The 26,959-nt window shown below is 37.5% G+C and overlaps 1 protein-coding gene across 5 annotated transcripts in view; it reads left to right on the top strand.

The window, feature by feature from the left end:
* Positions 1-26,959, top strand: part of DCDC1 (doublecortin domain containing 1) — a 453,546-nt gene that overhangs the window by 394,321 nt on the left and 32,266 nt on the right. For 2 of the 5 annotated variants that reach the window (XR_014069369.1, XR_014069371.1), the window contains 4 exons: positions 1,839-1,932; positions 4,980-5,150; positions 11,505-11,690; positions 13,717-13,838. Coding sequence is in view for 1 of the 5 variants with exons in the window: in XM_081544080.1 (XP_081400206.1) it covers positions 1,839-1,932; positions 4,980-5,150; positions 11,505-11,690; positions 13,717-13,920; positions 15,219-15,420; positions 19,035-19,187; positions 19,905-20,006; positions 26,204-26,340 (1,249 nt within the window). In the remaining 4 variants the exon portion in view is untranslated. Of the gene's footprint in view, positions 1-1,838; positions 1,933-4,979; positions 5,151-11,504; positions 11,691-13,716; positions 13,921-15,218; positions 15,421-19,034; positions 19,188-19,904; positions 20,007-26,203; positions 26,341-26,443; positions 26,614-26,959 lie in introns of those variants that run through there. The other 3 variants (XR_014069367.1, XR_014069370.1, XM_081544080.1) reach the window with 3 other exon arrangements.

The raw sequence follows: 26,959 nt of genomic DNA, 5'->3' as shown, positions 1-26,959 counted from the left end.
AAAATGCAAGATGTAAACTATGCCACATGCTGAGGCTACAGAAATGAACAATATTGAACAGCAGCACTCACCGTGCACAGACTTGATATATGCTAAAAAGGTATTTGATAAGATTGAATACCCACTTTGGACTTAAAGTGACACTTCATTAACCAACAATAGGAGGAAGAAACATATTGTATGCTTAATAGTGATAGTCTTGTAGGAATATAAACGATGTTTCAAATTCTGTTTTTTCTTTTTGAAGTTTGGGGTATTTCCTATCTCATCTGTTTTATTTATTAAAAAATGTTTTCATTGGAATATAATTGCTTTGCAAGGTTGTGCTGGATTTTTGCTGTACAACAATGTGAGTCGGTCATATGCTTTACAATGAGAATGTTTTATGTTCAGAGATTTAAATTACATATCTAGCACCTTTTAAGTCTTGAAAGTAAAAATACTGTATTTTTACAACAGATCTCCTCCACTCCCACTTTCTCCCCCTTTCTTCCACTTCCACATCATTAAATTTTATACTCAGGACTAGCTACACTTTCCACAGCAGGAATGCCAGTGCTGGTCTGTAATGCAACTATGTTGACAGACATAAAGAGCAGGCTTTTGCTATGCAGACAATATCCTTGAATGTTTGGTTTATTTTTGCTTTTAAGTGACATAATGGAAAGAATTGTGGGGGGAGTAGCTCTATAATTTTGTCTGTTTTTTCAGTCAAGGAGGCTTTATTTTTAACTCCAATATAACTTAAAAATATTCAACATAAATCTTGGACTTTTAGGAAATACTCATGTAGAAAAGAAGAATTTGAGGGAAAGCTATAAAAAAGTCACAGCCATCAATAATAGTAGCTCATATTAAGTTCCATGAGCCAGACAATATTCAATGCATTTTCTATGCATTAACCCATTATATTCCCTAGGTGAGAGTCCTATGAGGTATGCTCCATTATCCGATTTTACAGATGAGGAAACTGAGACACAGTGTTGTTGAGCAAATCTTGAGATATATTGAAGATTTAAATTCAGGCATTGTGGCTCCAGAATCCATGTTCTTAATCTCTCTGCCACATTACCTCTTCAAAAGCAGAACAGATGAGGAGAGTGTCTGGGTACAGTCTAGAGAGAGAAAATTTAGACAGGATTCTTTAACATAAAGAATTATTAAACTGTGATAAATGACTATCAGATTTTTTTAAAAATCCCTCTCTATGGGACCCTGGGGGTGAGAGAGTTGAGGACAGACTTGGAATTGGGTCCCTCCCAAGCCTGGAGTTCAGAACTCCCTTGGAAAAGCATGGGGGCTGTGCACTGCATGGCAGAGAAATGGGCCAGTTTGCCTGGTCAGATCTGGTCTGTGGTTGCTGGGTAAGCAGGAAGCAACCCTCTGAAACATACGTGGGGGTGCAGCTGTTGCTGGACACATGAAATGCAGAGGATATGGGGTTCCTGGTGCAACAGAAGGCCCGGAGCACATGGTGTCCATGTCGAAAGGGCCACAAGTGGATGATCACCAGGCCAGGGCTGTGAGAGTTTAAGGGACCATGTCATCTGGGCACCTGGTTTGGCAGAGCATCCCTGGATATCCCCACTCCCAAACACTGACCCCAGGCAGCAGCCAGAAAGAACAAGAGAGCCCCTTTCTCCTTCCATATTCTTCCAGCACTCTCCACCAAAAAAGCTTAACTTCGTGCTCATTGTGGGGAGAAATGCCTAGAAGATTTCACATCCATTATCACAGAGGATCTATGGAGCCAAGAAGCAATGCACAGATAATTGACACAGGGGGTGCTCTAAATTGGTAATGCTACTTTGTAATATGCCTAATCCTGTTTTCCCAAGGACTTTTCACCTGGTGAGTAACCCAGATCTCGTGCTGGCAGTGTCTATGACCAAGGCTAGAGATGAAGTCTGTGGCTACCCAGTTATTGCTCAGGTAAGATAAACAGAGGCTAAGAAAGTAATTACAGCCCTTTATTTAGTTAAACTTAAGGAAAGCTCCATGCTTCCCTGTTGGGAGAAAGACAGGTCATAGAAACCTATCTTGAATGCCATTGTTAAAATATTTACAATAGTCTGCCTAGATTTCAGATTGAACATGTTCATGTAGCCCTTAATTTAGTTTAATCCAACAGTGGTGACTGTGGGCTGGCTGCTAGTCAGGAGCTATGCAAGTGACTTAAATCAAATCCAATGGCAAGCATGAGAAATTATCCCCAAAGCATTCATAGTATCTCAGAAGTGGGTGCAGTCAGGCGAATGGCTGTTGTGTGTGTGTGTTCAGTCGTGTCCAACTTTTTGTGACTCCATAGACTGTAGCCCGCCAGGCTCCTCTGTCCATGGAATTTTCCAGGAAAGAAGACTGGAGTGAGTTGCCATTTCCTACTCCATGGGATCTTCCCCAGCTAGGGATTGAACCTGCGTTTCTTGTGACCCCTGCATTGGCAGGTGGATTCTTTACCACTGTGCAACCTGGGAAGCCTGTTAGATGCACATATTTTAAGTTCAATGATTTGGAAACATAAGCCAATTCCCTCTCACTTGGCAACTGGCAGTAAAGACCATGGTCAGAGAAGTCTTCCTGGAGGATGTGAGCTCATCAACGTTAATTCTACTAAGAGACCCATTTGAAATACACTTTCAACATTTTGGAAATGCTTAGAGCAGCCAAGCAATTTTTGGAGTCCAGGGAAGACTGGCTTCATTTGAATTTTGGGTAAAGACCTATGGAGTTGATTTTTCCCCCTATGTTTGTCATCCTTACTTACCAAAGACACTTCTAGATGGGTATGTAATTTTTCCTTGGTAGGCAGGCTTCCCAGGTGGTGCTAATGGTAAAGAATCTGCCTGCCAATGTAGGAGACACAGGAGAGGCAGGTTCAATCCCTGGCTTGGGAAGATCCCCTGAAGGAGGAAATGGCAACCCACTCCAGTATTCTTGCCTGGATAGTTCCATGGGCAGAGGAGCCTGGTGGGCTACAGTCCATGGGGTTGCAAAGAATCACACACGACTGATACACAGGAGGGGAGAAAGTTTAGGAGTGTCCCTTCTCTGCATTTACTTTCTGTATCCTCCACAGTATTGCCATGTTTTTGTTGAACAGAATATATTGTTTCTAGATAACATTTGTTTTATGCCATTTTTTAATAGCAATGAGGCAACTTGTTTTGCAGGTCCTGAATCCAAAATTGAGATCCAGCAATATGAATAAATGTGTGTGCATTAGTCATTCAGTCATGTCTGACTCTTTGCGAACTCACAAACTGTAGCTCTCCAGGCTTCTCTGTCCATGGAATTCTCCAGGCAAGAATACTGGAGTGGATTGCCATTCCCTTCTCCGGAGGATCTTCCCGACCCAGGGATTGAACCCTGGTCTCCTGCATCGCAGGCAGATTCGATCCCTGGGTCAGGAAGATCCCCTGGAGGAGGAAATAGCAACCCACTCCAGTATTCTTGCCTGGAAAATTCCATGGGCAGAGGAGCCTGGTGAGTTACAGTCTATGGGGGTCTAAAATTTTATTCTATGAGATACCATGTATATAACATCACATTTTCCCCTGGTAGGTGCCTCTTTGGCATGAACGACAGCAAGGTAAAACCTCATGCAGATGCAACTTAGTACCTTAATCAGTTTCATAAAATTATAGATATGGAGGTTTCCCCCTAAGGTTCCCATTTTTATAAGAAATGAGTTTGATCTCAAGGTAATTTGTATTACCTTTCAAGAGTTTTTTCTTTACTTGCTGTTTCATTTTTATTTCTTGAAACAGTTTGTGAGAATATATCAATGTTCATGTAAAACAATAAAAATGAGGCCTGTTAGGTTAATGTTACTAAACCCTCTCCCTGTTCCTTGAAATATAGTCTTTGTTTTGCATACCTCTGAGGGATGCTCTATTGTCTGACCTATTAAATCAATTCTTAAGACTCATTTATTTTCCTCTTCACTATCAATCTCTCTTTGGTAAAGTAAGTATTATTCATTATAAAGTTCCTTGAAGTGTCATGATATGTTTGGTTAGAACTAATCTACTGGTTTAAATTCCCTAAAATTGAAACTACTCAGTTTTTAACTTATGCTCAAGCCAAGTTTTATAACTAGGATAAATATGCTGTTTCTAATACATAAAATAGAGTGTGTGTGCATGCTCAGTTGCATCAGTCATGTCCTACTCATTGCGACCCCGTGGGCTGTAGCCCACCAGGCTTCTCTGTCAGTGGGATTCTCCAGGCAAGAATACTGTAGTGAACTTCTAGTCCCTTCTCCAGGGGATCTTCCTTAACCAAGGACTGAACCCTTGTCTTATGCCTCTCCCGCATTTCAGGTGGGTTCTTTACCCACTGAGCCACCTGGAAATATAGTGTACTTATATTTTTTAAAACTCTCTTTTTCATTTATTAAATTTTCAATGCTTTGGCAAGAGTGTGAAGAGACCATTTCGTATAATACTGATGAAAGTGGAAACTAGAATAACCTTTCTAGAAAATATTTTGATATGATAAAGCTTTATAGTATACATCATAATTTTTTAGTGATCCTGTTCCTTTATTAACAATTCTGCTTCAAGAGTTTGTTCTCAAAATGTTATGGATTAACACAAAGATTTATTTTACAATTGTTGGTTGCTCTTTTGCTTATAGTAAAGGAAATTTGAGAAACAATCTACATGTTTAACTGCTGAATACTGGTAAAGTAAAATACCCTAAGATCAAATAGTATATATATCCTTTAAAAAAAAAACAAAAAACTACTGCCGTTATCAAATTTTGTGTATTTTCTGATTCCATTTTTTTATAAATCAAAGAGTACAAGCATATATGAAATATAATCATCAAATATCAAGAGTAGTTATCACTACATAGTAAAGTTTTGAGTAATTATCTGTATTTTCTGAATTTATGCAATGAAAACTAGGACTGCTATACACAAATCATAAATTCTTCTATTTGACTCCATATTTTTCTCTCTCCCTTTTTTTCAGAAATACAAACCACATAGCAATGGGGCTTCTAATCAAAAGTGGAATTACATGAAAAGTACGAAAGCTTTTATGGCCTTTCATAGCACTACACTGGATAAAGAGATCACAGCTGCAAACTATGCTGGTGTTTGTACATCTTCTGTGATTAGAGAAGAAAACATTGATCAACCAGTAAGTGGTTCCTTCCTACAAAAAAGCGGAGGGATGGATGGGTTAGTTTAATAAAGCAAGAAACTTCTTTCCTCAAAAACCCTTAAATTCACACAAATTAAACACCGACTTGTGAATGAAATCAGACTCTGTGACTCTGGTCAAGAAAGAAGGAAGGAATATTGATGTTACCCTCGACTTATATTGTTTCACTGACTCCCTTCACCATCATTGACTTTGGTTGATCATCACTCACTAGAACATGCATGAAGGAGGATAATCACTCCCACTTCACTCCACAGGTGTGCTTGCCACACTCAACACCACTCCACTCCAGAAAGCATATTAAAGTGCCAAGAATGGGGAGAAGGGATAGTTAGGGAATTTGGGATGACAGCTCCACAGTGCTATATTTAAAATGGATAACCAACAAGAGCCTACTGTGTAGCACAGGGAGCTCTGCTCAATGTTATGTGGCAGCCTGGATGGGAGAGGAGTTTGGGAGAGAAAGGATACATGTGTATGTTTGGCTGAGTCTCTTTACTGTCCTGAAACTATCGCATTGCTAATAGGCTATACTCCAATACAAAATAAAAAGTTTTAAAAATGCCACTGATTGTAAGTGATTTTATATTACATATACCAAGCATAGGGCTAAGCATGGTGTACTCTAAGGTTTAAATAAGTTCTAAAGTTTGGTACTTTTTTTATTATTAAGGAATTACTGGTACCATGTTTTATAGATATCTGAGATATTTGTGGGTCAAGGCACCTTGCTATTGTTGATAACCATTGGCCTACAGAATATTGAAAGCCCATAATATATATTACAAAACCTTCCAAGACCCTTTTTACTCTGCTCCTCAAAAGTCTCTAAAACTTGTCTACTGTTTCTTCACTCATCATTCTCTGGCTCTCCTGAATAAGAGATATTAAATGTATCATACCATTTTGCATGTCTCTGGTTTCCACTAACCTAACCCCCTCTGACCTTGTCTCCTTTGTCTGTGATCTCATAGCTGTTAGCTAATATGCAGCCAAAGAGTGCTGCTGCTAAGTCGTTTCAGTCGTGTGCGACTCTGTGCAACCCCATAGACGGCAGCCCACCAGGCTCCCCCCCTCTGCCCCCGCCCCAGCCTTTCTCTGGGACTCTCCAGGCAAGAACACCGGAGTGGGTTGCCATTTCCTTCTCCAAAAGAGTGCTGAAGTCATGTTAAAAAAAAAAATCGAGTCAACTTGAAAAGGCTCCAAAGATGAGACAGTGTAAGCATCAATATGACTGAATGCATTGGGTTGACTTACATTAGATATGTTCATACTGATATTAAACAACAGCAATAGCTCAATTGGTCACAATTAGATAATGCTAAGAAATGAATCTGTTACTTTGAAAACCAGTAAATAAAGAATCAAGCTTTTTTCTTTCTTTCTTTATGAACCGTACCTCAGGATAACAAGATAGTTGACAAGCAGAATCTTCACTTCATAGAAATATCCCAGCTAATAAATGAATAAAGTATGAGGAAATCAGAATATCATTATGTTGTGAACTTTAATACATTAATGGATCTAGGCAGTGACCATCATTAGCTACTAACACTACAAAAAGGTTGTAACAGTTGCCCCTTGATAGAAATGCACTGTACCACTTATGAAGTGTTCTTGCCTGCCAAAATCTAATTGGAGAAAATATGCAATGAATAATTATAATAAAAGAAAAAAGAGAAAGAGAATGAGGGTCATAAGGGTTCAAAGAGACTTAGGTATTTAAACTAATCATAATATATTCACCTTATTTTGCTTGTTTCAAATAAATTATAAGAAAGTGAAAAAATCATAGAAATTTGAATACTACCTGAATATCTGATTGTATTATGGTTTTGTTATTAATTTTAGGTATATTATAGTTATGATAGAGTTCTCATTTGTTAGATAAGGATAAAACCTCCCAATTTTCAACATTTCTTCTAAAAGATGATAACTTTCCTTTCCTACCAGTTGAGTAATAACCTATCTGATAGAATTAAATAGTTAATTTGAAAAATACAGTAATATATCAGTTTTGGGATTCTCAAAAAAAAAAAAAGTTTATCTCTCTTAGGTCTGGGGAAACCTACCCTCTGCCCAAAGGCTCTAAACCTACCCTCTGCCCAAACCCTCTGCCCAAAGGTTAGTTAGTTCTTAACCTTTTCAGAGATACAGACCTCATTGAAGTCTTGTGAAAATTATGGATGTTCTCCCCAAAATGCACATGTGTAAACAAACGCTTTTTTTATGAGAATTCAGGGAGTTCATAGACTACCCTTAAATTCCAATTTAGATTTAGAGTAAAAGCTTCCTCTCTAGACCATGTTTGCTTGGCCAGTTTAGAAAAAGAAAACTAATGTGAAGTAACTATTATACGCTAGAAAGCTACTATATATTATATACTGATTCAGCTTTATTTTTACATACATGATATCATTTAAATAATAAAATAAAAAGCATAAATAATATCAATAAATTAGTTAAATTAAGATTGATAAAGAAACTGAATCATTTATTCACACTAGCTATTATATATATATTATATATATAGTCAGGGTCATTATTGACCAAACAAGCCCCATGTCGTAGACCATGTTTGTATAAGGTCAAATGAACAGGTCAAATTAGTCATTTCAATAAATCAAGGAGATTTTACAGAGGAAAAATATCAGGCAAACCAGTTGCTTCGTATTCTGTATATAGAGCCAGCTGTTGACTTGCTCAACTTTTAAATTCCATTTGCGTCCTGTAGACACAGCCTAACTTTGGGAGCTACCCCCACATATTTCATTTTTCCTTTCCAGCAACAGTTTAAAGATAGTATTAAGCTTGAATGAATTAACCAAAAATTCAGTTTACATTGTGTATATGCACCATTACCAAAGTAAAATAATTTGGGAAACATAAAAATAGTTAGCAGCCCCACAGTCATGGGAATTGATGTCTTAATGATTGAAAATACATTTTCTGGATGCTTTCAATGGGCTTCTTTAGTGTAATAAGAAGTATCATTGGCACACGATTTATCATGAAGTTCATGTTGTTCTGTACAGATTATTCTGTATGAGTATTCATTGAATTCCATCTGAGAGGAAATATGTTAATTTTCTGCCCCCAAGTAATTTGTAGGAAAATGGAGATCAGATGTGCATATAGAGAAATTCATAGTGGAACTTAAGAACTGTATCTTCAAAAGTATCACCTAAATGTTGGCTTTGAATTAAGGTAATGTTCAGTATTTAAATGGAGTAGACAAAGAAATATGACAAAGGCAAAAAAGCCAAAAACTTGGAGTCAGAAGTCACAGTTTTATGTTTCAGCTCTGCCACATACTACTTGGGTATCCTTGAATTAAAAACTTCCCTCTCTGGGCTTTTGTTTTCTCATCTGTAAATTGAGAATGATGCTATTAACTCTGGCTGTACTTAACTTTTAGCCTTGTGACGTGCTTAGTCGCTTAGTCATGTCTGACTCTTTGCAACCCCATGAATTGTAGCCCAGTTCCTCTGTCCATGGGGATTCTCCAGGCAAGAACACTGGAGTGGGTTGCCATGCCCTCCTCCAGGGGATCTTCCCAACCCAGGGACTGAACTCAGGTCTTCCACACTGCAGGCGGATTGTTTACCATCTGAGCCACCAGGAAAGTCCTAGCCTTGTGAGGAACAAAGCAAATTAGAGAGTCATATAGAAGCACTTTAAAATATTCATATATATTTCAAAGTAGAGTGACTAATTCAGTGACTTCTCATGTACATATCATCCAAATTCAACTATTGTCAAAGTTTTGCAATGTTTACAAATCCTAGACATGGTATCATTTCACCTCATACTTGAGCCTGCACCTATAAAAATTTGAACATTTTCTTACGATTATAATAATTATTCCATTGTCACACCTAACAAAATTAACAATAACTTTTTTGGCCTCCAGGGCTTCGCTGGTGGCTCAGATGGTAAAGAATCCACCTTCAATGTGGGAGACTTGGGTTAGATCTCTGGGAAGATCCCCTGGAGAAGGGAAAGGCTACCTACTCCAGTATTCTGGCTAAGAGAATTACATGGACAAAGGAGCCTGGCAGGCTACAGTTCATGGGGTTGCAAAGAGTTGGACATGACTGAGCAACTTTCACTTTTTAAAAGTTTTTTGACCTCCTAATGCCCTGTTAATAATGAAATTTCCCAGTTTCTCCTAAACATTCTTCTTATGGTTGGTTGGAGTCAGGATTCAAACAAAATCCCTATGTGCTACTGGTTGCAGAATCCATCCGATAGAGACCTCCTCTTGTTTGGATTTGTCTATTCACTTCCTGTGGCATCCTTTAACCCTTTTTCTCTGGTTCCCATAACTCCTATAAAAGAGATTTAACACTGCAGTTTAATTATATTTATGTTCAGCTCTTTTTTGGCCATGAATCTTCATAGGTTTTACTGTGTGTTTTATATTTATCAGTTATGCAGGCACATGGTGTGGATTTTCCATTTTTAATGGTAATGGTTATCCATGGGTTCAGGTGATTACAACCTAATCTCACATCAAAAAACAATTCCCAATGACTTTCCATTTAGTATTGGCTTTCTGTGATCATTGCCTAAATCAATAATTTCATTAGAAGTTTCAAAAGGGTCCATTTTGTTTAATTCTATTACTTTTCTCATCATATACTAGCTGAATTTTTCATGTAAGGAAGAACTTTACCTCTTCAGCTAGGTATTTGACTGCCTAGAATTATGGTTTGTAAAAGATGGTAGGATAAATGCTTAATACATTCTATATAACTTACCTATTAGAATAGTATAGCAAATCACCTAAAATGTTAGTGGCTTAAACCCACAACTATTTTATACTCTGGATCAACAATCTGGGCTGGTTTAACTGGGCAGGTCTGCTGGTCTTTGCGCACTGTCACTAATTTGACTGTAGTTATTTGTTCATATACCAGTAGTTTGGTGGTTCTAAGGTGTCTGAATGGTCAAATTACACGACTGCTGTTTGACAGGCTGTCAGCTGGGGGCCTTGGTTCTCAATGCATCTTTTGCTCCCCAACCAGGAGTTGAACCTCAGTGAGGGTGCAGTGTCCGAACCACTGGACTGCCGGGGAATTCCCCCCTCAAGACTTCTTAAGTAGGCTAGCTCAAGTGAGCTAGCATTACGGTCTCAGGCTTCTAAATGCAGCCAAAAGAAAACAAGCCCCAGTGTGCAAGCGCTTCTTATGTATCTGCCTGCATCACATTTGCTAGTGCTGCGTTACCCAAAGCAAGACATGTGACCTTGCCCAGATTCAAGGAAAAGAGGAAAGGAGAAAGAAACTATTTCTTGATTGGAGGAGCAGCAAAGTGACATTTCCAAAGGACATACAAACAAGAACAGGATGGTTATATTATGGCCATCTTTGCAAATAATCTTCCACACTTTCTAAAGGCCGATTTCAGAGTTGTAAATTGGTGCGTTTTCTTCCAATGGGCTCCAATAAGTAGTGGTTTTGTTTTTATTTGTTTGTTACCTTTTTTTAACTTATAGTTTTAACGTCTTTATGAGCTTGTGGGATTTTACATATTCAAACATATTTGAAGTTTTTCAGTTATCATTTCATTTTGCCCCCTAATTTCCCCACTTTGAGCCAGTGGAATGTCTATCGTGGTGGCTCCTGTGTCTTTTTTGACATAATACCTTTACTTTGAGATGGCTTCTTTTTTTCTGGGTACCACAAGAAATCCTTGCTTGTCTAGTATACAGTAAATCCCCTACATACAAGTGAGTTCTGTTTCAGGAGTGCATTCATAAGCCCAATTTGTTCGTAAGTCCAACAAAGTTAGCCTAGGTACCCAGCTAACACAATCAGCTATATAGTATTATACTGTAATAGATTTATAATACTTTTTACACAAATAATACATGACAAACAAACACAAAAAATAAGGGAAACATTTTTAATCTTACAGTTCAGTACCTTGAAAAGTACAGTAGCACAGTACAACAGCTGGCATACAGGGACACGTTCATACCTTTGAAAGTTTGCAACTTGAAGGTTCATATGTAGGGCACTTAGTGTATTTCCTGTCCCAAATGTGGAATGGGCCATTCCTCCAAGAAACTCTGATTCTGAATACAAATTATACTCATCGATATTGAACTGTCATCGCCTCTGGGCTTTTTCAATCAGCAGTGTTTGGAAATAACGTGGTTTTTAAAAATATAATAATTAGGGCGTGAAACAATGTGCTTGTGTTGTGATTTCAAATTTAGCATTTGGGGATTATAACAGTGCTTTATTTGTATGGCAAAGTATTCTACAAAATGCTATCATAATTTAGATGCATCCAAATCAAAACATCTTTATCCTTTTCCAGGGATACTATTACCTCTCACCCAGTGGAAAGAAGAAAACGATGCTCTGTTTGGCATGTGGACGATCCGTGAGAGCAGAGAAGGGACTGAAACAGTTGCTTCCAGGGCTCCCATTCCTCTGTGCCTCGGCCTCCAAGACCCAGAAGCCCTTCTCACGTGGGCCTTTCAAGGTCATTGATGTGGCCAAGGTGTGTAATGATCTGAGCTCTAATACATGTGTGGCATGAGTCTGGAAACTTTGATGCATTCATTATTTGCCTTGCACTCAAGTTCATCTCCACTCATCCAATTCATCTTTTACGGATGCACCTTTACCATTCCACCTGCATTGATTTCCTTTTCCCCGTTGTAACTTAAAATACATTGTCTGTTAATAGTTCGATACACACTTTGAAGTTAATTGGGCACTTCTGAGGCTTTAATCATCTACTGACACCTTGCACTTCTCTCTGTGTTGCTTTTAGATGAGAAAGTAACTGCAAATCTTTACTTAGTGAAGCAGCTTTTTGCCTCCATCCATGGGGTAAACTCCTTTTATACTATTACAGAACATTTCAGGGCTCATTTGATGTGTTGTTATTAATGGCTCGTCAGGTTGGATGCCTGAATTCATGCATTCATGTCTAATACTAATTGTATCATGGAGAAAAAAAAGTCTCTACTGCTTTTCTGTTTTCTTAATTTAAAGTGGCACCATTTAATTGGGAGATTGGGATTGATATATATACACTACTATGTATAAAATAGATAAATAGTGAAAACCTACTGTATAGCCCAGGGAACTCTACTCAGTGCTCTATGGTGACCAAAATAGGAAGGAAATACAAAGCAGAGGGAATATATGTATACATGTGGCTGATTCACTTTCTTGTACAGCAGAAAGTAACACCACACTGTAAACTAAAAAGTAAAATTTTTACAAAAAACTCAAAAGCAGAGCCTTAGAGCATGATGCTAAAAACGACAATTTGGCATTAACAAACATTTTTTTAAAAAAGTTAAAAAAAAAACATGCTTCCCTTGTCAAGACCTATCCCCCTGAAATACTTATGAGTGTTAGTTCTTTTCTAGTTCTTTTCTTTCTTTTTCATTCTGGAACCTTGTTTAAAATCTATATTTTTCACAGTATTTTCAAAATCTCACTAGTTTACAACAACATTATACAGTCCTTAATCAAAATGATTCTTGCAGTAGCTTTTTTATGTGTATTTCGTTCTGGTCTCCATATCAGTTTTCCATGTATACTTTCTTCTCTTTCAATGCCATCAACCTTGTTTTTTTTTCTTTTTAGCTAATTAAAATAAAATGATATATAAAAAAAAATTTTTAATGACACTTAAAAAAAAATCCTTTCTTTCAAGTTAGAAACAAGAAGAGCTAAAGAGAAACTTACACAGCTATATAAAAAGGAGCAATTCGTAATGGGTAGGAAATTTCCGCCTGGTCTGCTCTTCAGGCTGACCCAACTGGTTCCCAGATCGCTGTCCTCTCTGCCCTAAACCTGACACACAGTTATAATACACACCAACTGAAACCTCAGTAACTCTGAAGGAGAAGGGGCGTCAGTCCTCCGGGAAAGCCTGCAGGCCTTTGGCTTTGTGGAGGTGATAATGGGGTGGTGTAAAGGAGGTGGTGGGGGGGCGTGAGCTGATTGAAAAGAATCCCCAGTGTTACACCGTCTCAGACACAGCTTTTCCCTCAGGCCAGCTTCTTGACTAAGGATGAATAGGGAAAGCTGAAGTGTGATGTTCACCACCCTCATTGCCACCGTTAAGGCTATGCTCATTCCCCTCCGCATAGGTCAGTATCTGCCACCCTAGGATGACATCATCCTCAAGTTAAAGATTCAGAGAATACCTTTAGTCCTACTGTCCATTGCTTCAACCCAGGCTCTCTCCGGCCCTGGCATCCTTCTTCTCCACCTCATGTCCAGGGGAAGGCAAAGCAGAAAACAGGACAAGGCCAGAAACACAAGCCAGAGTCCCAAAGTCACCTAGAGACTCAGTGACAGGGCTGGGAGGACAACCAAGGAGTTTGAACCTAATGTCCTTCCCATTACAGCATCAAACACCTATAGCATATGAAGTGAGCATTTCAAAATTTAGATGCCACACACATGTACAAACACAAATTAAAAGGCTGAAGTATAACAAAATAAAACTAAAAAGGAAAAAAATTTGAGTCAATCTATGTTGTTTTCTTTAAAAAAATCAGACCGATTTATCTTCTCGTGAGGCTGAAAACACTTTGAGTTATTATGAAGAGCATCTATTATCTTTACGGATGAAGACCTGCACACAAGTTGTATCTCCTTGTGGCATGGCAGTAACGAACCAGAAGGCAGTGAAAATAATTGCATACAAAAATGGAGATGGATATCGAAATGGGAAGTTAATTGTGGCTGGAACATTCCCCATGGTAAGTGGCTATCACTTAAATGTTTCTTGCATCCTTAGAGGCAATGATAATGGTGATTTTTCTGACAAGAGAAAAAAAAGCAGCGGGATTGAGTGACAAATATCCCAGGCCAGTTTTATCCATTTAAGCTGATGAGATCAAGATCTCTGTTTTCTTAAAGATGTTCTTTTTGATTGTATTTCTTTGGATATAGACTTAGAAAAATGAGAAAACAGAATACAGTTTTCAGATTGGCTCCAGAGCAAAGAAGGGTAAAAAAAAGCAAGGGGAAGGCAAAGCTACCAGATCTCCTTCACTCTTGTGACAGACAGAAAGCCTTTTCTTCCTTCCTTCCCTTTCCCACTTCAAGTTGTACGTCATCTGAATATTCTGCAATCCCACCTCATTTATCATCTGGAGAAGCTGAGCCCTTGCTCGGTGGCAGGGTTATTTTCAGATTGGAGAAGCAGGAGTTGTGCTAGGAGGGAATATGTGGCTTCTGTCTTAGAGGCTGTTCCCCATGGTCCTGGGGAGGAAAGAGCAATCCTGGGGTCCAAACCCATCTTTGTCCTTCAGTTGTTTGGTAATGGTCTTACGTCTGTAGGTTCTGGCCAATACCTTTACCAATGTATTTTATATGCAATGTTAAATATGATGGGGAGTTATCCTGGAGACTTCTTTGCAAGTATTCACACATGCACACACATACACACACATACAATTATTCACTCACCCCTTTGATTGAGTCTGAAGAGATTTTTTAAATTAAAATATTGTTGGTCAATGGTCTAAGCAAAGGACAAAAGTTACCAGCTCCAAAATCCACCCTGGGACCCTGGCTTTTGTGGTCTCGGGCAAAAATGTTAACCTTTCAGCCCAATTTCTCCTCTGCCAAATGGAAGTAATAATGTATCAGTTCTTGGTTTGAAAGTCAAGGACTCGTTTATTTTAAAGCAGCTCATCTGAAGTGTTGGAATAATTTTATTCACTATAAAGCAACATGGTTGAAAGTCGATTTCTAGGTTAACATTTCTTAGGAAATAAATACTTCTGATGATAAAATGTATTAACACACGTCAGCTGCTGCGTTCAATTTTTGGAGCTAAGAATTTTCACAGCTGTATTGGACTAATTTGTGAGATTACATAGGACAACCTAATATCAAAAATCATCTCTAATCAAAGATCAAGTTGGTAGTTATTGCTTTCTATTTTCTCAAATTAAAGAATTTTCTCAGAATTCTAAAATAACACACTCTGCCTGATTATCCCCAGTTCTACCCCTATTTCCTCTCAGTTCCTTACAATCTGTGTTTTTAGCTGCTTACAGAATGTACAGAACAACTTGGTCTGGCCAGAGCAGCCTCCAAAATATACACCAAAGATGGAACCACAATAAGTTCCTTGCGCAATTTGGTTTTATGGGCTCTGGATGAGTCTTTTATTCAGAGAGATTCTGAGGAACCAAAGGAAGAGGCAGATCCTGTTGGAACCGAAGAGACACCTGTTAAAAGTATGAAAGGTTGGTTTATATTCTACAGGATTTAGCTGATTCTACTTATGTTTGGTCATATGAAAGTTTTGTGTACTTCTTTCATTCAGTCACTCCTTTGAGAATTAAAAAAATCACAGGAAGCTACTCTTCTAGGAAATTCTCATATCATTTTTACCTTGTAGAATACTAAGAAAAAAATTTTTAATGCAAATTTGGTTTCAGAACCAAGACAATAAACACATTGCCTGGTGTTTATAAAATATGTTTGACAGTTTGGGTACTTTGTGCAACATGAGCAGGTTCTGTTTTTATTTTTTTAATTTTTAAATACTTTATTTTTAATTGGAGGATAATGGCTTTACAGTGTCATATTGGTTTCTGCCTTACAACAACGTGAATCTGCCATAAGTGGTTCAGTTCTTAAATTCAGAATCAAAACCAACTGGACACCACTTAAGAAAGTTGGATTAGATCAGAGCAAATCTCTTCCCATGATTAGAAGCGAAAGTGTCCTCTCTATACGTGCTGTCCTCTGACTCCTCTCACCTGCCCCTGCCCATCTCCACTGCTCCTATAAACTGCCAGAAGCACCAGCAAATGTACCCCTATTGCAGCTCCTAGAACATTGTGTTATACTTATCTGTTTATGTCTTTGTGTGTCTCGTTAGACTGTGTACAACTTGAAGGCAGGGCCTGTGTCCCCAACAACAATTGCTAAATGAAAAAGTCTTGCTAGCAGTGATTCAGCAGTTATCATCCATTGTGGTATTGAGAGGCATGGCTTCAAGGTTAAGAATGTGGGTTTTGGACCTAGACTGTCAAGGTTCAGCTCCCACCTATCACTTGGTAGCTGAATGATCATGGGTACTCTCTGTCCCTCAGTCCTCTCATATGTAAAATGAGAACACTAATAGCCATGTGAATATATATATATACTCATTCAGTGCTCATAAATATGAATGTATATTCCTAAGAGTATATATGAATACATATACATATGAATATATATCACTTAGATCAATGCTTGGTTGATGCTCTACCAATTTAATGATGTTAGTTATCATTATTGTGTGTGGAATTAAGTAGGGAACACTCTCCCTACTTGGCACATGGAACATCTCATCTCCAGGTTCTAGATTTACAATTTCAAACATTCTTCTTTCAAATTCTTATTTAAAACCTGGTTGGAAGTAATGTGATTTCAAGCAGGTCTACCGAAAGGGTATGGCCATCCCTTCCCCTCATATTCTAAAAGCTATCTTTGAATCATGCAGGTGCATTAGATTAGCTGGCCGTCCCCTTTACTGAATCATAACTTGGAGTTATGCCATCAGTTTGCATTGAGGAAGTTAAAAGAAACAGTGTTAAAAACACTGTTAAAAACACTCTCCCTCCTATGTGTCTCTTTTTTATTCTCATACTACTATCACATTCAGAGTGCTTCTGACATCAGACATGTGGAATTTTTTCCCCACACCAACCAACTTTGAACACTAGCAGCATGTCCTACAATTTAACTCAATTCTGACACTACCTACCTGGAGATGAGGTCAGATCCCACAGGTTAAGCGTGCAGTCTCACAACACTTCTCCTTGCTCACCCGTTTCAGATGTCCAACCTGTGCTTCTGACTGATTGACAATAAACTGGAAGTTCCCATGGCACCCTCCTCAGGTTCACTTAATTTGCTAGAGCAGCTCACAGAATTCAAGAAAACAGTTTACTTACTGTTTGCCCATTTATTATAATAGGATGTGATAAAGGATACAGATGAAAAATCCAGATGAAAGAGAGGCATAGGGTAAGGAAGATTCCATGTTCTCTCTGACACTCCGCTCACCCAGCACCTCCATGTGCTCACCAAACCAGAAGCTCTCTGAACCCTATACTTTGGGAATTTTCATGGAGACTTCAGAGAGGGACTAGAAGTGGAACTAATGATGGGTAGGCATCATGTAGGCATGATTCATCATTAACTCCATTTCCTGTCCCTCTCTGAAGAACAGGGAATAGGGTTGAAAATTCCAAGTTTCTAAGCATGGCTTGGACTTTCTGGTGACCAGCCCCCATCCGGAGTCCACCAGGAATCATCTCGTTAGAACCAAAGACACTGCTAGCACCCAGGAAGCTCCAAAGAAGTTTGGAGTTCTATGTCAGTAATTAGAACAAAAGCTGACACTAGTGCTCTTTACCACTTAGGAAATTGCAAGAATTTGGGGAGTTCAGTTCCAGGAACTGGGGGCAGAGACCAATATTTTTTTCTAATTATTTTATAATGATATTATTTGTTTTGTTTTCTAATTCATTTTAAAGAAATAATGTGAACATTTAATGCCTAGCTGATCACTAAAGCATATAGTTCTGCCTTTATTTGGTACATGGAACATCTCATCTCCAGGTTCTAGAAGATTTACAATTTCAAACATTCTTCTTTCAAATTCTTATTTAAAACCTGGTTGGAAGTAATGTGATTTCAAGCAGGTCTACCGAAAGGGTATGGCCATCCCTTCCCCTCATATTCTAAAAGCTATCTTTGAATCATGCAGGTGCATTAGATTAGCTGGCCGTCCCCTTTACTGAATCATAACTTGGAGTTATGCCATCAGTTTGCATTGAGGAAGTTAAAAGAAACAGACATCAATCAAAAATTCAGTATCAGGCTTACTATTAATATAAAGGTGATGGTTAAGGACACTGGCTCTGGAGGTAGATGGCCTGGATTCTAATTCTGATTCTACCCCCACCTGGCTATGTGATGAAGCCTCAGTTATTGTGCAGAAGAGAAATGAACCTACCCCAGAGTATCATTTTGAGAATTGCATGAGATAATGTAGGTAGAGGTCTTAGTGAAATGCCCGGTACATAGTAAATTCTCGGCTTGTATTACTTTGTATAGTAGGATACTATTAGCTGAATCACAAATAACCCCTTTAAGAAGATCCTGAAGTGTTTTCTCTCAGATCTCAGGACCTGGAAAAATGTATCTTGAGGAATTCATCTCTCTCTGTCAGCCATTCATATCTTGAAATGGTATTCTCCTCTTTGCTTTAGCCACAAGGATGCTGAGAGCCCAAATAGTGCTTTGTCTCAAGCAAAGAAAAACAATGTGGTATTCATGTGTAGTGTCATGATGATGATAATAAAAATATTATCTAGAATTTTTGGATGCTTGCACAATTAAATAGACTAAATATTTTCTAAGCACTTTCTTTTTTTTAAATCTTCCCAACAGCAGAATGAGATAGGTACTATTAATCATTTAATTGATGAGTTCTCCAAAGCCCCTTATCTCTGGCTTCAGTCAATTCCTATACTCCTTTCTCCCTTTCCTTGCTTTTTTATCTCATTACTTTACCCTATTTCAGAGTAGATATTTGGGTAAGCTATCTCTTATTTTTTTCATAACTAGATACAGTGTAAGAAAGGAATTAAAATGTGTATTTACAATAAAATTAGTCTGAATTATTTAGTTGCATTGAAGTTTCTGTTAAAAATTTATGTATTTGCGTCTGGTTTTGGTGTTAACCTGCTTAAATCAAGTCATTAATGAAGAATGAAATATTTTGAAAAAACAAATGATTCAGCAAGCAAATTTATTCATTATTCATTGAACAATGGTAAATGTGTCATTTGTTTCCCAGGAAACTCAAGAATGAAAGTGGAAACCAAATCATCTCCAGAGTCTGTGACATCTGATAGTTTGGATGATATAGATACGTCTTTGCTCACCCTCATCCTCAGAAATCCTGTTGCCATCTGGGTATCTTGTGGTGAACCATTTCTGTCTCCAAATGGTCAGTGTTTTGTTTTTGCTTTTTTTCAAGCAAGTGCATGAAGGGAGAGAGAAATTTTTTGTCATCATAAGAAAACGAATTAAATGTGTACAATGTCAACCTAATAACATCACATTTATGCAAAGAACAGGCGGTTCGTCAATTAACATGTGCACAAGGATAGCTGTACTCTTATATTTGCACAATTGCCTATTTTTTTCTTACTGGAATGGAGTATTCTGCATAGAAAATGTCTAATTTAGTTGATAAAGAGATTCTTGGTCTATAAGACTGAGAATAATGGTATACATTAAAAAATAACAAATGAGTTTAATTCACACTGAAGACGACCTGTCTGCACATTTTCATTTTTAAGAATTGCACCCTTTAGGCAGTAGGTGGATGTTTAAAAAATGAATGGTTCCAAGCCAGGCTTTCATCACCTCCAAATAGTTTGTGGAAGTAGAAAATGAAATATGGCTATTGCATATGGTAAATCTATATAATAAAACAGCACTGTTCTTCTTTTCTCCCCTGCATTCCATAAAGAAATGCCTTAAGCCCTGTCATCTTTCAAATGAGGTTTCTTTTAATGACCCTTACCTTTTAATTACTTATTTCTAATTGAATCTATTTCTTGAAGCAGAAAGTTCTTTTTATAAATTATTGGCTTGCATGATAAATTACTGTTGATAAAAAGAATGCAAAGTAAAACATCATGTATTTTTATTATTCTAGCTTTGAAGAAAGCAGAAAAAATAGAAAAACAGAACTGGCTTAAAAAGGACAAAATTTTGGCTGATCTAGATGTCATGAAACACAAAATGAGACAGTTAAAAGGTCAGTAAGAACTAAATCAAGTATCACCACGTTTAAGTGTAGTCTCAATTTTCTGGTAGTTTTTTTTTTTCTGCCGTTAGATACCAGATGTTTAACTGAATATTTTGTATTACAAAAATCACTTGAACAAGTCTAAAACTTAATAATATATCTTTCCAGTACTGATTTTTATATCTGTAAATTTTATATTAATATGAATATCACATGATTTATATAGATGCATTTTTAAAATTTGGAGGATGTGTGGCTCGTGTAACCAGCTTATTGATTTTGAAACAATTCCTGAACTGACATTTTGTGGACTTTGGAATTAGTCATTAACAAAGCTTTCTGTTATTTCTTGAGTATTTCTTGGGAAGAAGTTTTGTTAAATAATCTGAATAAGGACTGAATCTAAGTTCTTCAAAGATTAGTATCTTTATCTCAGAAGGGCTCTCTCTTATTATGCAGCGTAAGATATGTTATTCAGAGACAAAGTGATAACTTGACAATATTTGTCTTCTCCTTCCATTCTTTTTGTCACAGAGCCTTAAGCTTCTGATCTTATATTGTTCCCAGTACTTGAGACACTAAATGACTCTTTGAGGATGAAAGTGCATTATGGACTTAGTCTGAGAAGGAATCCCTTTCAGGCTTTGTAATCGCCATAGCAGGATTTCAGCTCCTGAGTATTTGTACTGTCTGGTGTCAGAAACATATGAACCTCATTTCAGTAAATAAGACAATTAGTGCTAAGTGCACTAGACAGCACTCTGGGTTGAAATGGCTGTTTTTCAGTTTTTACCAAAAGAATTATTGCATCTAATTGAGAAGCATCTATTTCTATTGCTAACCTCTACTACTCTGACTTCTAGATATCTTCATTTGAATGTACCATGAACATGTCTAAAACTAAAGTTATCATATCCCCATGTGATGACCATGTTGTTGTTATTGTTTAGTCACTAAGTTGTGTCCAACTCTTTTGTGACCCCATGTGCCAGAGTCCAGCTCCAGCAGGTCAGGGTTCCCTCAGGATGGACGGCGTCGGCGATACGAATGAGAAGACACAGCGAGTCGTGGTGTTTCCAAGTGTCTTCTGACTTTATTGTTTTTAAGACAGCTTTTATACTTTTAGTGGTACATAGAAACAAATGTAAAGTATAGAGTCATGTCAGATCAGCTCAATGGATCAGCAGTTTTTGATCCATATCGGAACCAGAACACTGTTTGTGTTTCTAAGTTATAAAAGGTTTAAAACTGTTTACATCATCTTCTGGCCCAGAGGCCTGCTAACATCTTGTGACTCTTTTATTGATAAGGGTTGATCAGCCAGGACACTTTTGTATCAGGCACAGCAGGAAAGAATTCATTAATAGAAAGTTTCAAGGTAAAACCTGTTTTCGGTAATTTACTCTATGCCTTGAGCTTAACAGAAAAGAATGTGGTTCCATAAAGTCATAGTACAGCAAGCTGAAACAATATAGCACAAAGGTCAGTTCTTAACAAAATCACCAGCTGAATTAACTATTGTCTTATTATTTGTATTGAAGCTAAACTTTTATTTATACAAATCTCTAATTGTTATGTTTTCATTATATAGGCTAAATACGTTAAGAGTAGAAAAGACATAATGAGTAAGTATAGACTAAGTTACAGTTTTATAAAGCAACATTTCTTATATTTTCTAACAAGCCTTTCTTTCCTACAAAGGGCTCTGTGCCCATTGGGGCTTTCTGTGTGGAGGCTCTCAATGCTGTTCTGTTGTTAAGGGGCAGTCAAGCACATTAGCCCCAAAGGCACAGGTACATTTATTAAACAAACCAATATGCTAGCAAGAGGAATTTAGATTAGCATATTTTATATCCCAGATAATTTTATTTAGGGTGCTACCGTTCAGGGGCCTTGTCGATTGAGATTTCAGATTGATCTATTTTAGAAGAGAATCAGGAAAAGCCTTTTTTCTAAGTCACAGAAAATAAGAAGAGGTTTATTGTAGCAAACATCAGAAAGACAGATATCATCTTTAAGGTGAGTGCTGAGGCAGCCTTCCGAGAATCCCTGAGGGCTGAGAAGCTGTGCTCAATCAACCCTTTACCTCATGACTCTGTCATGGGTGGGATCTCGTGAGCTGGCTCCCGGCACCCATGGACTGTAGCCTGCCATCCTCCTCTGTCCATGGGATTTTCCAGGCAAGAATACTTGAGTGGCTTGCCATTTCCTTCTCCTGGGAATCTTCTGACCTAGGGATTGAAGCTGCATCTCCTTCATTGGCAGGTGGATTGTTTGCCACTGAGCCACCTCGGAAGTTATCATATCGCTATTTTATTTCATATCATATTATATATCACACCGATGCCTCCTTTATTTCTTCTATATACATTGCCACAATCCACTCAGGTATTCCAGCTCGAGGACCTGTGAGTCATCCTTGGCATTTCCCTCTCTTACTATCTCTAAGCAAATATCCTTAAGTCTTATTGTTTTGAATATGTTATTTTCAGATGAGTTCTACTGGCCTTAATTCATACTATTATTATCCAAGTTTAAGCTATTGTTGCATATTCCTTGGGTTACTGGACTGGCTTTCTAACTGGTCTCCCTTCCTCCCATCTTGATAGTAGTATTCATCCTATGCATAAAGGTGACATTCTGGAGCTGGAGTGATAAAGCAGAAATGCAAAGGAGTTGCAATATTCCAGGCATAAAACCTTTCAAAGTTTCTCATTATCTTTATGGCAAAAGTGAAAGTCCTTAATATTGTCCTTCATGATCTGGTTCTCTGGAAACTTCTTCCACTCCACCCATGTGGATTTTTTTTTTTCAGTCCCCCAGACTTACATGCTTTCTTAACTCTGAACTTTTGACACAATTTAGTTTCCTTCTGACAGAATTTAGTTCTCTCTCCTGCTCTTTTGGATTGCTTCTCATTATTTACTTTTCAGCTTACTTTTCTAAAATTCTAGGTCAGGAATAGTATGCTTTATCATACTCTGAACCTCCCATCTGATAACCCTTATCATTTTATTACATACTGGATCATATGACTGTTTCTCCTATGTTACGTTGTAAATTCTGTACCCTTCTTACTTGTCCTCTGACTAGTTGTGGAATTATTTAATTAAAGAATAACTGGAATTTCAACCACTTACCCCAATGAGTTTTCTAAACTCTACTTTGATCAAATTAAATCAATAGAAAGTGACATTAAAAATAGTACCTGGCAGAGCTGTTTTATTGAATTCTGATTTTATATTATGTCTTTAACTTTTATTATAATTCAGTATTAAAAAGACATTTTAAAATTCAGTTGGCATCATCTACAATATCACTGTTGAAAACAGTCTATTTGGTCAGATAGTGTCCATTATGGGGGAATCCATTAATGTAGTATCTCTTAGATAAATCTTGTCTGTTACATTTTCTGCTATTAAATGTAAATTCAGAGTAGGTCTTATTAAAATACCTATTCAGAGGATGGTCTTTTCTATTCATAATTGTTGGGATTATGAGAATAAATAAGAACAAATTTAAATTCAGTTAACTGCAGTCCCTGTTGGATTGTGAGCTTCCTGAGTATTGGATGAAAGAAGAGATTTGGAAGATATGAATGGTGATGAAATTGATTACATCTTACTATTGTAGCCATTGGTAAATGCAGCAAATGTTCATTGAGCATATACTGTGTTAAGCTGATTTTACATTTCATTTGTAAGCATGATCTTTGCTAATATTAATCAAATACTAGTAATAACTTTGTACGATTTTTATGATTAAGTTATAGATGTCAAATATTTATACAGGCTTAGCACAGAATCAATATTCAATAAATATTGAGAAGGCTGTCCATTTTCCCACTTAGGGTCTTAGAAACTGATAAACGAAACTGAGGGATGGCAGATCAGGCCAAAGTATCACCTTTGTTACATATAAAGGCAATGCTGAGACATTTTATTTAGTGTGAGAGCTAAATGGAACGGCTAACTGAAATCCCAAATGAGGTGGGCTAATCCTTTTAGGCATGTATGGTGCTGAACCAGAATGGGCCCTTCCAATAAAGAAGAGGCCTGAGGAGAGCTATTCAGGTGAGATTTATAGTCAGAAAGAACAGCAAAGTACTCATGTGCTCTAATAGTTAGATATTATGATTTCCCCCACTCCAGTATTCTTGCCTGGAGAATCCCATGGACAGAGGAGTCTGGTGGACTACGGTCCATGGGGTCACAAAGAGTCAGACATGACTGAAGTGACTTAGCACACAGCACACACACATGATTCCCCCCTCCCCAATCTCATGTAGATAAAATAGAAAATATGGAAAATATAATAAGAAAATAAAAACAATTTATTCAGTGCTTTTTTTTTTTGGTTTCTATTTGTTATTCTTACCTACATTAACAATTGTTTGCTATGAAAACCTTTTCCCAAACCTACACCTTTTGTGATGACATTATGTCCTTTTAAAACATTATAAATCTCCAGAACATGCTGGCTAATGGCACTGGCAAGTGCTTTCATTTTCTTAAGATCATTAGAAACAAGTTGACAAATACCAAATAATGCATAATGTTTTTTTGCTCTTTCTTATGTTTAAATCCTTGATTTCAACAGTGTAAATGATAATCTACCAGAGAACTGCCTTTAGTTAAGCAAAATTTTAGTGTTCAAAATGCATTACAAATAAAATATTTTTTGAGATATTATCCATAAAATTTATGTGTCCTAAATTAATGCTACTTGCATATTATGAATAGAGTCAGCTAAAAACTATATTTAACATAAATTTGTGTTATGTATTTTTCTGGTACCACTATGTTCTTCTCCAAAGCATGCTAGCTAATGGCACTGTCACTGTAATTCATTGGCTATTGATTCAATTATGTTTTCTCCACATCCATAAATTGCATATGAATGATAATAAGGTACACAGAGTTTTGATTTCCCTGTAAAGTCATTGCTGCCACCTATTTTTATTGCTGGATCTATTTCCACAAACTTGACCTATAAAAGCACCAAAGCTTTATACTCTACAAATACTGAGTTATTTTCAGAGGGCTGTGTTCATAGTCAGGGTATGAAAACCTGCACGTTAAGAGTCCCCTGGCAACAAAATTAGGACTCAGCTTCACTTCAGTATTTCTATTATTTTATCCATCTAAGTGTTACTTTCTGAAAGAAGCCTTCTCTGACACAGCAGACTAGGTCAGAAAGGCCTGTTACATGATATTTTACACAACCTGTACTTCAGGGGTGCAACACACTTACAATCAATTATTGGTATAATCATTTCCTTGACATTTGCCTTCCTTTCCAAAGTGTAAGCCTTCGAGGCAAGGGCTTGGTCTCCTACATGTTTGTGTTGGCACCATCTAGCACATGCCTGACTCATAGCTGGTGTTCAACATCGATTTCTAGAAGGGATATACAAGGGAAAACATTATTTGTACCTTAAGAAGTTGGGAGATCAACTTCTCTGAGTATGAGACTCAGTGCTAAGTATATCTTCAACCCAGAAAAAGAAAACAATTTAATAAGTGTGACCTTTAAGCCTCTTTTATAAAGATTTAAAGTCGCCTAGCTGAAAGAATACATAAGTTCAAATCACCACACTTATTAACTTATGCCTGTGATTCTTTAGAACACAGTATTCCAATAAATATTTTCTGTTAACTACAGCTAGTTAAGAGCGCAAAGGACACAGCAGAGGTGTCAGAAACTAATCGTGCTCGTGGGGTATTATTAGATAGGAAAAAAAAGGCCTCCTGTCTCTTGGGTTAATATTATTTTAGAAATACTTAATCTCCAGGCTGCTAAGCTAATTGTGGGGGAAAGGCTTATTATTAGTGAAGAGAACAAAACATATGTTCCATGACTAGAAGAGATGATGGGCTATATAGGTCATGGATTCTATTTGACTAAATTACCACTGAACCATATCGTGAATGAGAGGCTGGGGCCAGTATGGAAGTCAGCATGTTATCTTTCTTTTCTATCTGTGCAGTGAGTATGCATATCCTGGCTATTTAAAGCCTCCAGCTCCCACGTGAAGAGCCACTGTTAGATCTTATTACCTTAGGCATCTTCGCTTTTATGATATATTTAGTATTTTAGCCTCTGCTCCCAAGTGGGATGATTTATGCATAGAAAGCCAAACCAATTTATTAGAAATCTGAACGCCTATCATCAGAAACAACATTTCTAGTGACTTCTTTCCCCAGGGCGGCGGGTAGCAGCGCATCAGCCAGCCAGCATGGTTCCCAACAAAAGCCCTGTGCAGCTGGTGGTAGTGGAAGGAGGCTGGACTGAGCAGACTCAAGAGGAAATTAAACTCATGGACCTTATAAGACATACAGAGGTACGATCTTTAGGACTCCAGACATTAAAGACTCAGCCTCTTTTATAAGCTTTTAAAACTACAGTATTGAATTTTTTTCATTATGCTATTAATTTATTCTCAGCATCTGATCAGTTATGACCACATAAGCATATGCAAAGCATTGCGTTGGCATTTGGAGAGTAGCTATCTAAGAGGCAGCCAGCTCCTAGGAAAGTCTGTTTTGTTTGAATGGAGACCAGAAATTATGACCTTAGCAAAGAAAAGAAAAAGGCCCAGTGGATATGTACAAAGGTAATTATAATAAGTGTAGTCAAGTTGAGCCTTATGGCTTCATTGCTCATCACTCCTAAGGGTATGTCTCAATCTGTAAAAAGAGGAAGGAGCAAAATACTAATTGCAATGGAGACATTCAGAAGTGAGGAATTCAAAAAAGCAGTTTCAGTCCAATTGATTAGTCAGTCCGGATTGCCAGAAATAAAAAAGTCAAGACAAGAAAGGTCAGCTGTTGGAGAGGGTTGGGGATAGAGACTGGGGAAAACTTTTTGCTTTGTGAAGTTTTTCATCAAAATGATGTGTCCTTATTTAATAGGGTTTCTCAAATCGTGAAATGTGTTCAATCTAAATCTTAGACGTGTGC

The sequence above is a fragment of the Giraffa tippelskirchi genome, chromosome 11 (assembly GCF_054371585.1).
Source record: "Giraffa tippelskirchi isolate mGirTip1 chromosome 11, T2T-mGirTip1v1.2.pri, whole genome shotgun sequence".
In the NCBI taxonomy this organism is placed as follows: Eukaryota; Metazoa; Chordata; class Mammalia; order Artiodactyla; family Giraffidae; genus Giraffa; species Giraffa tippelskirchi.
Note: the sequence above shows the minus strand (reverse complement) of the source record. Positions and strands in the feature narration are given on the sequence as shown.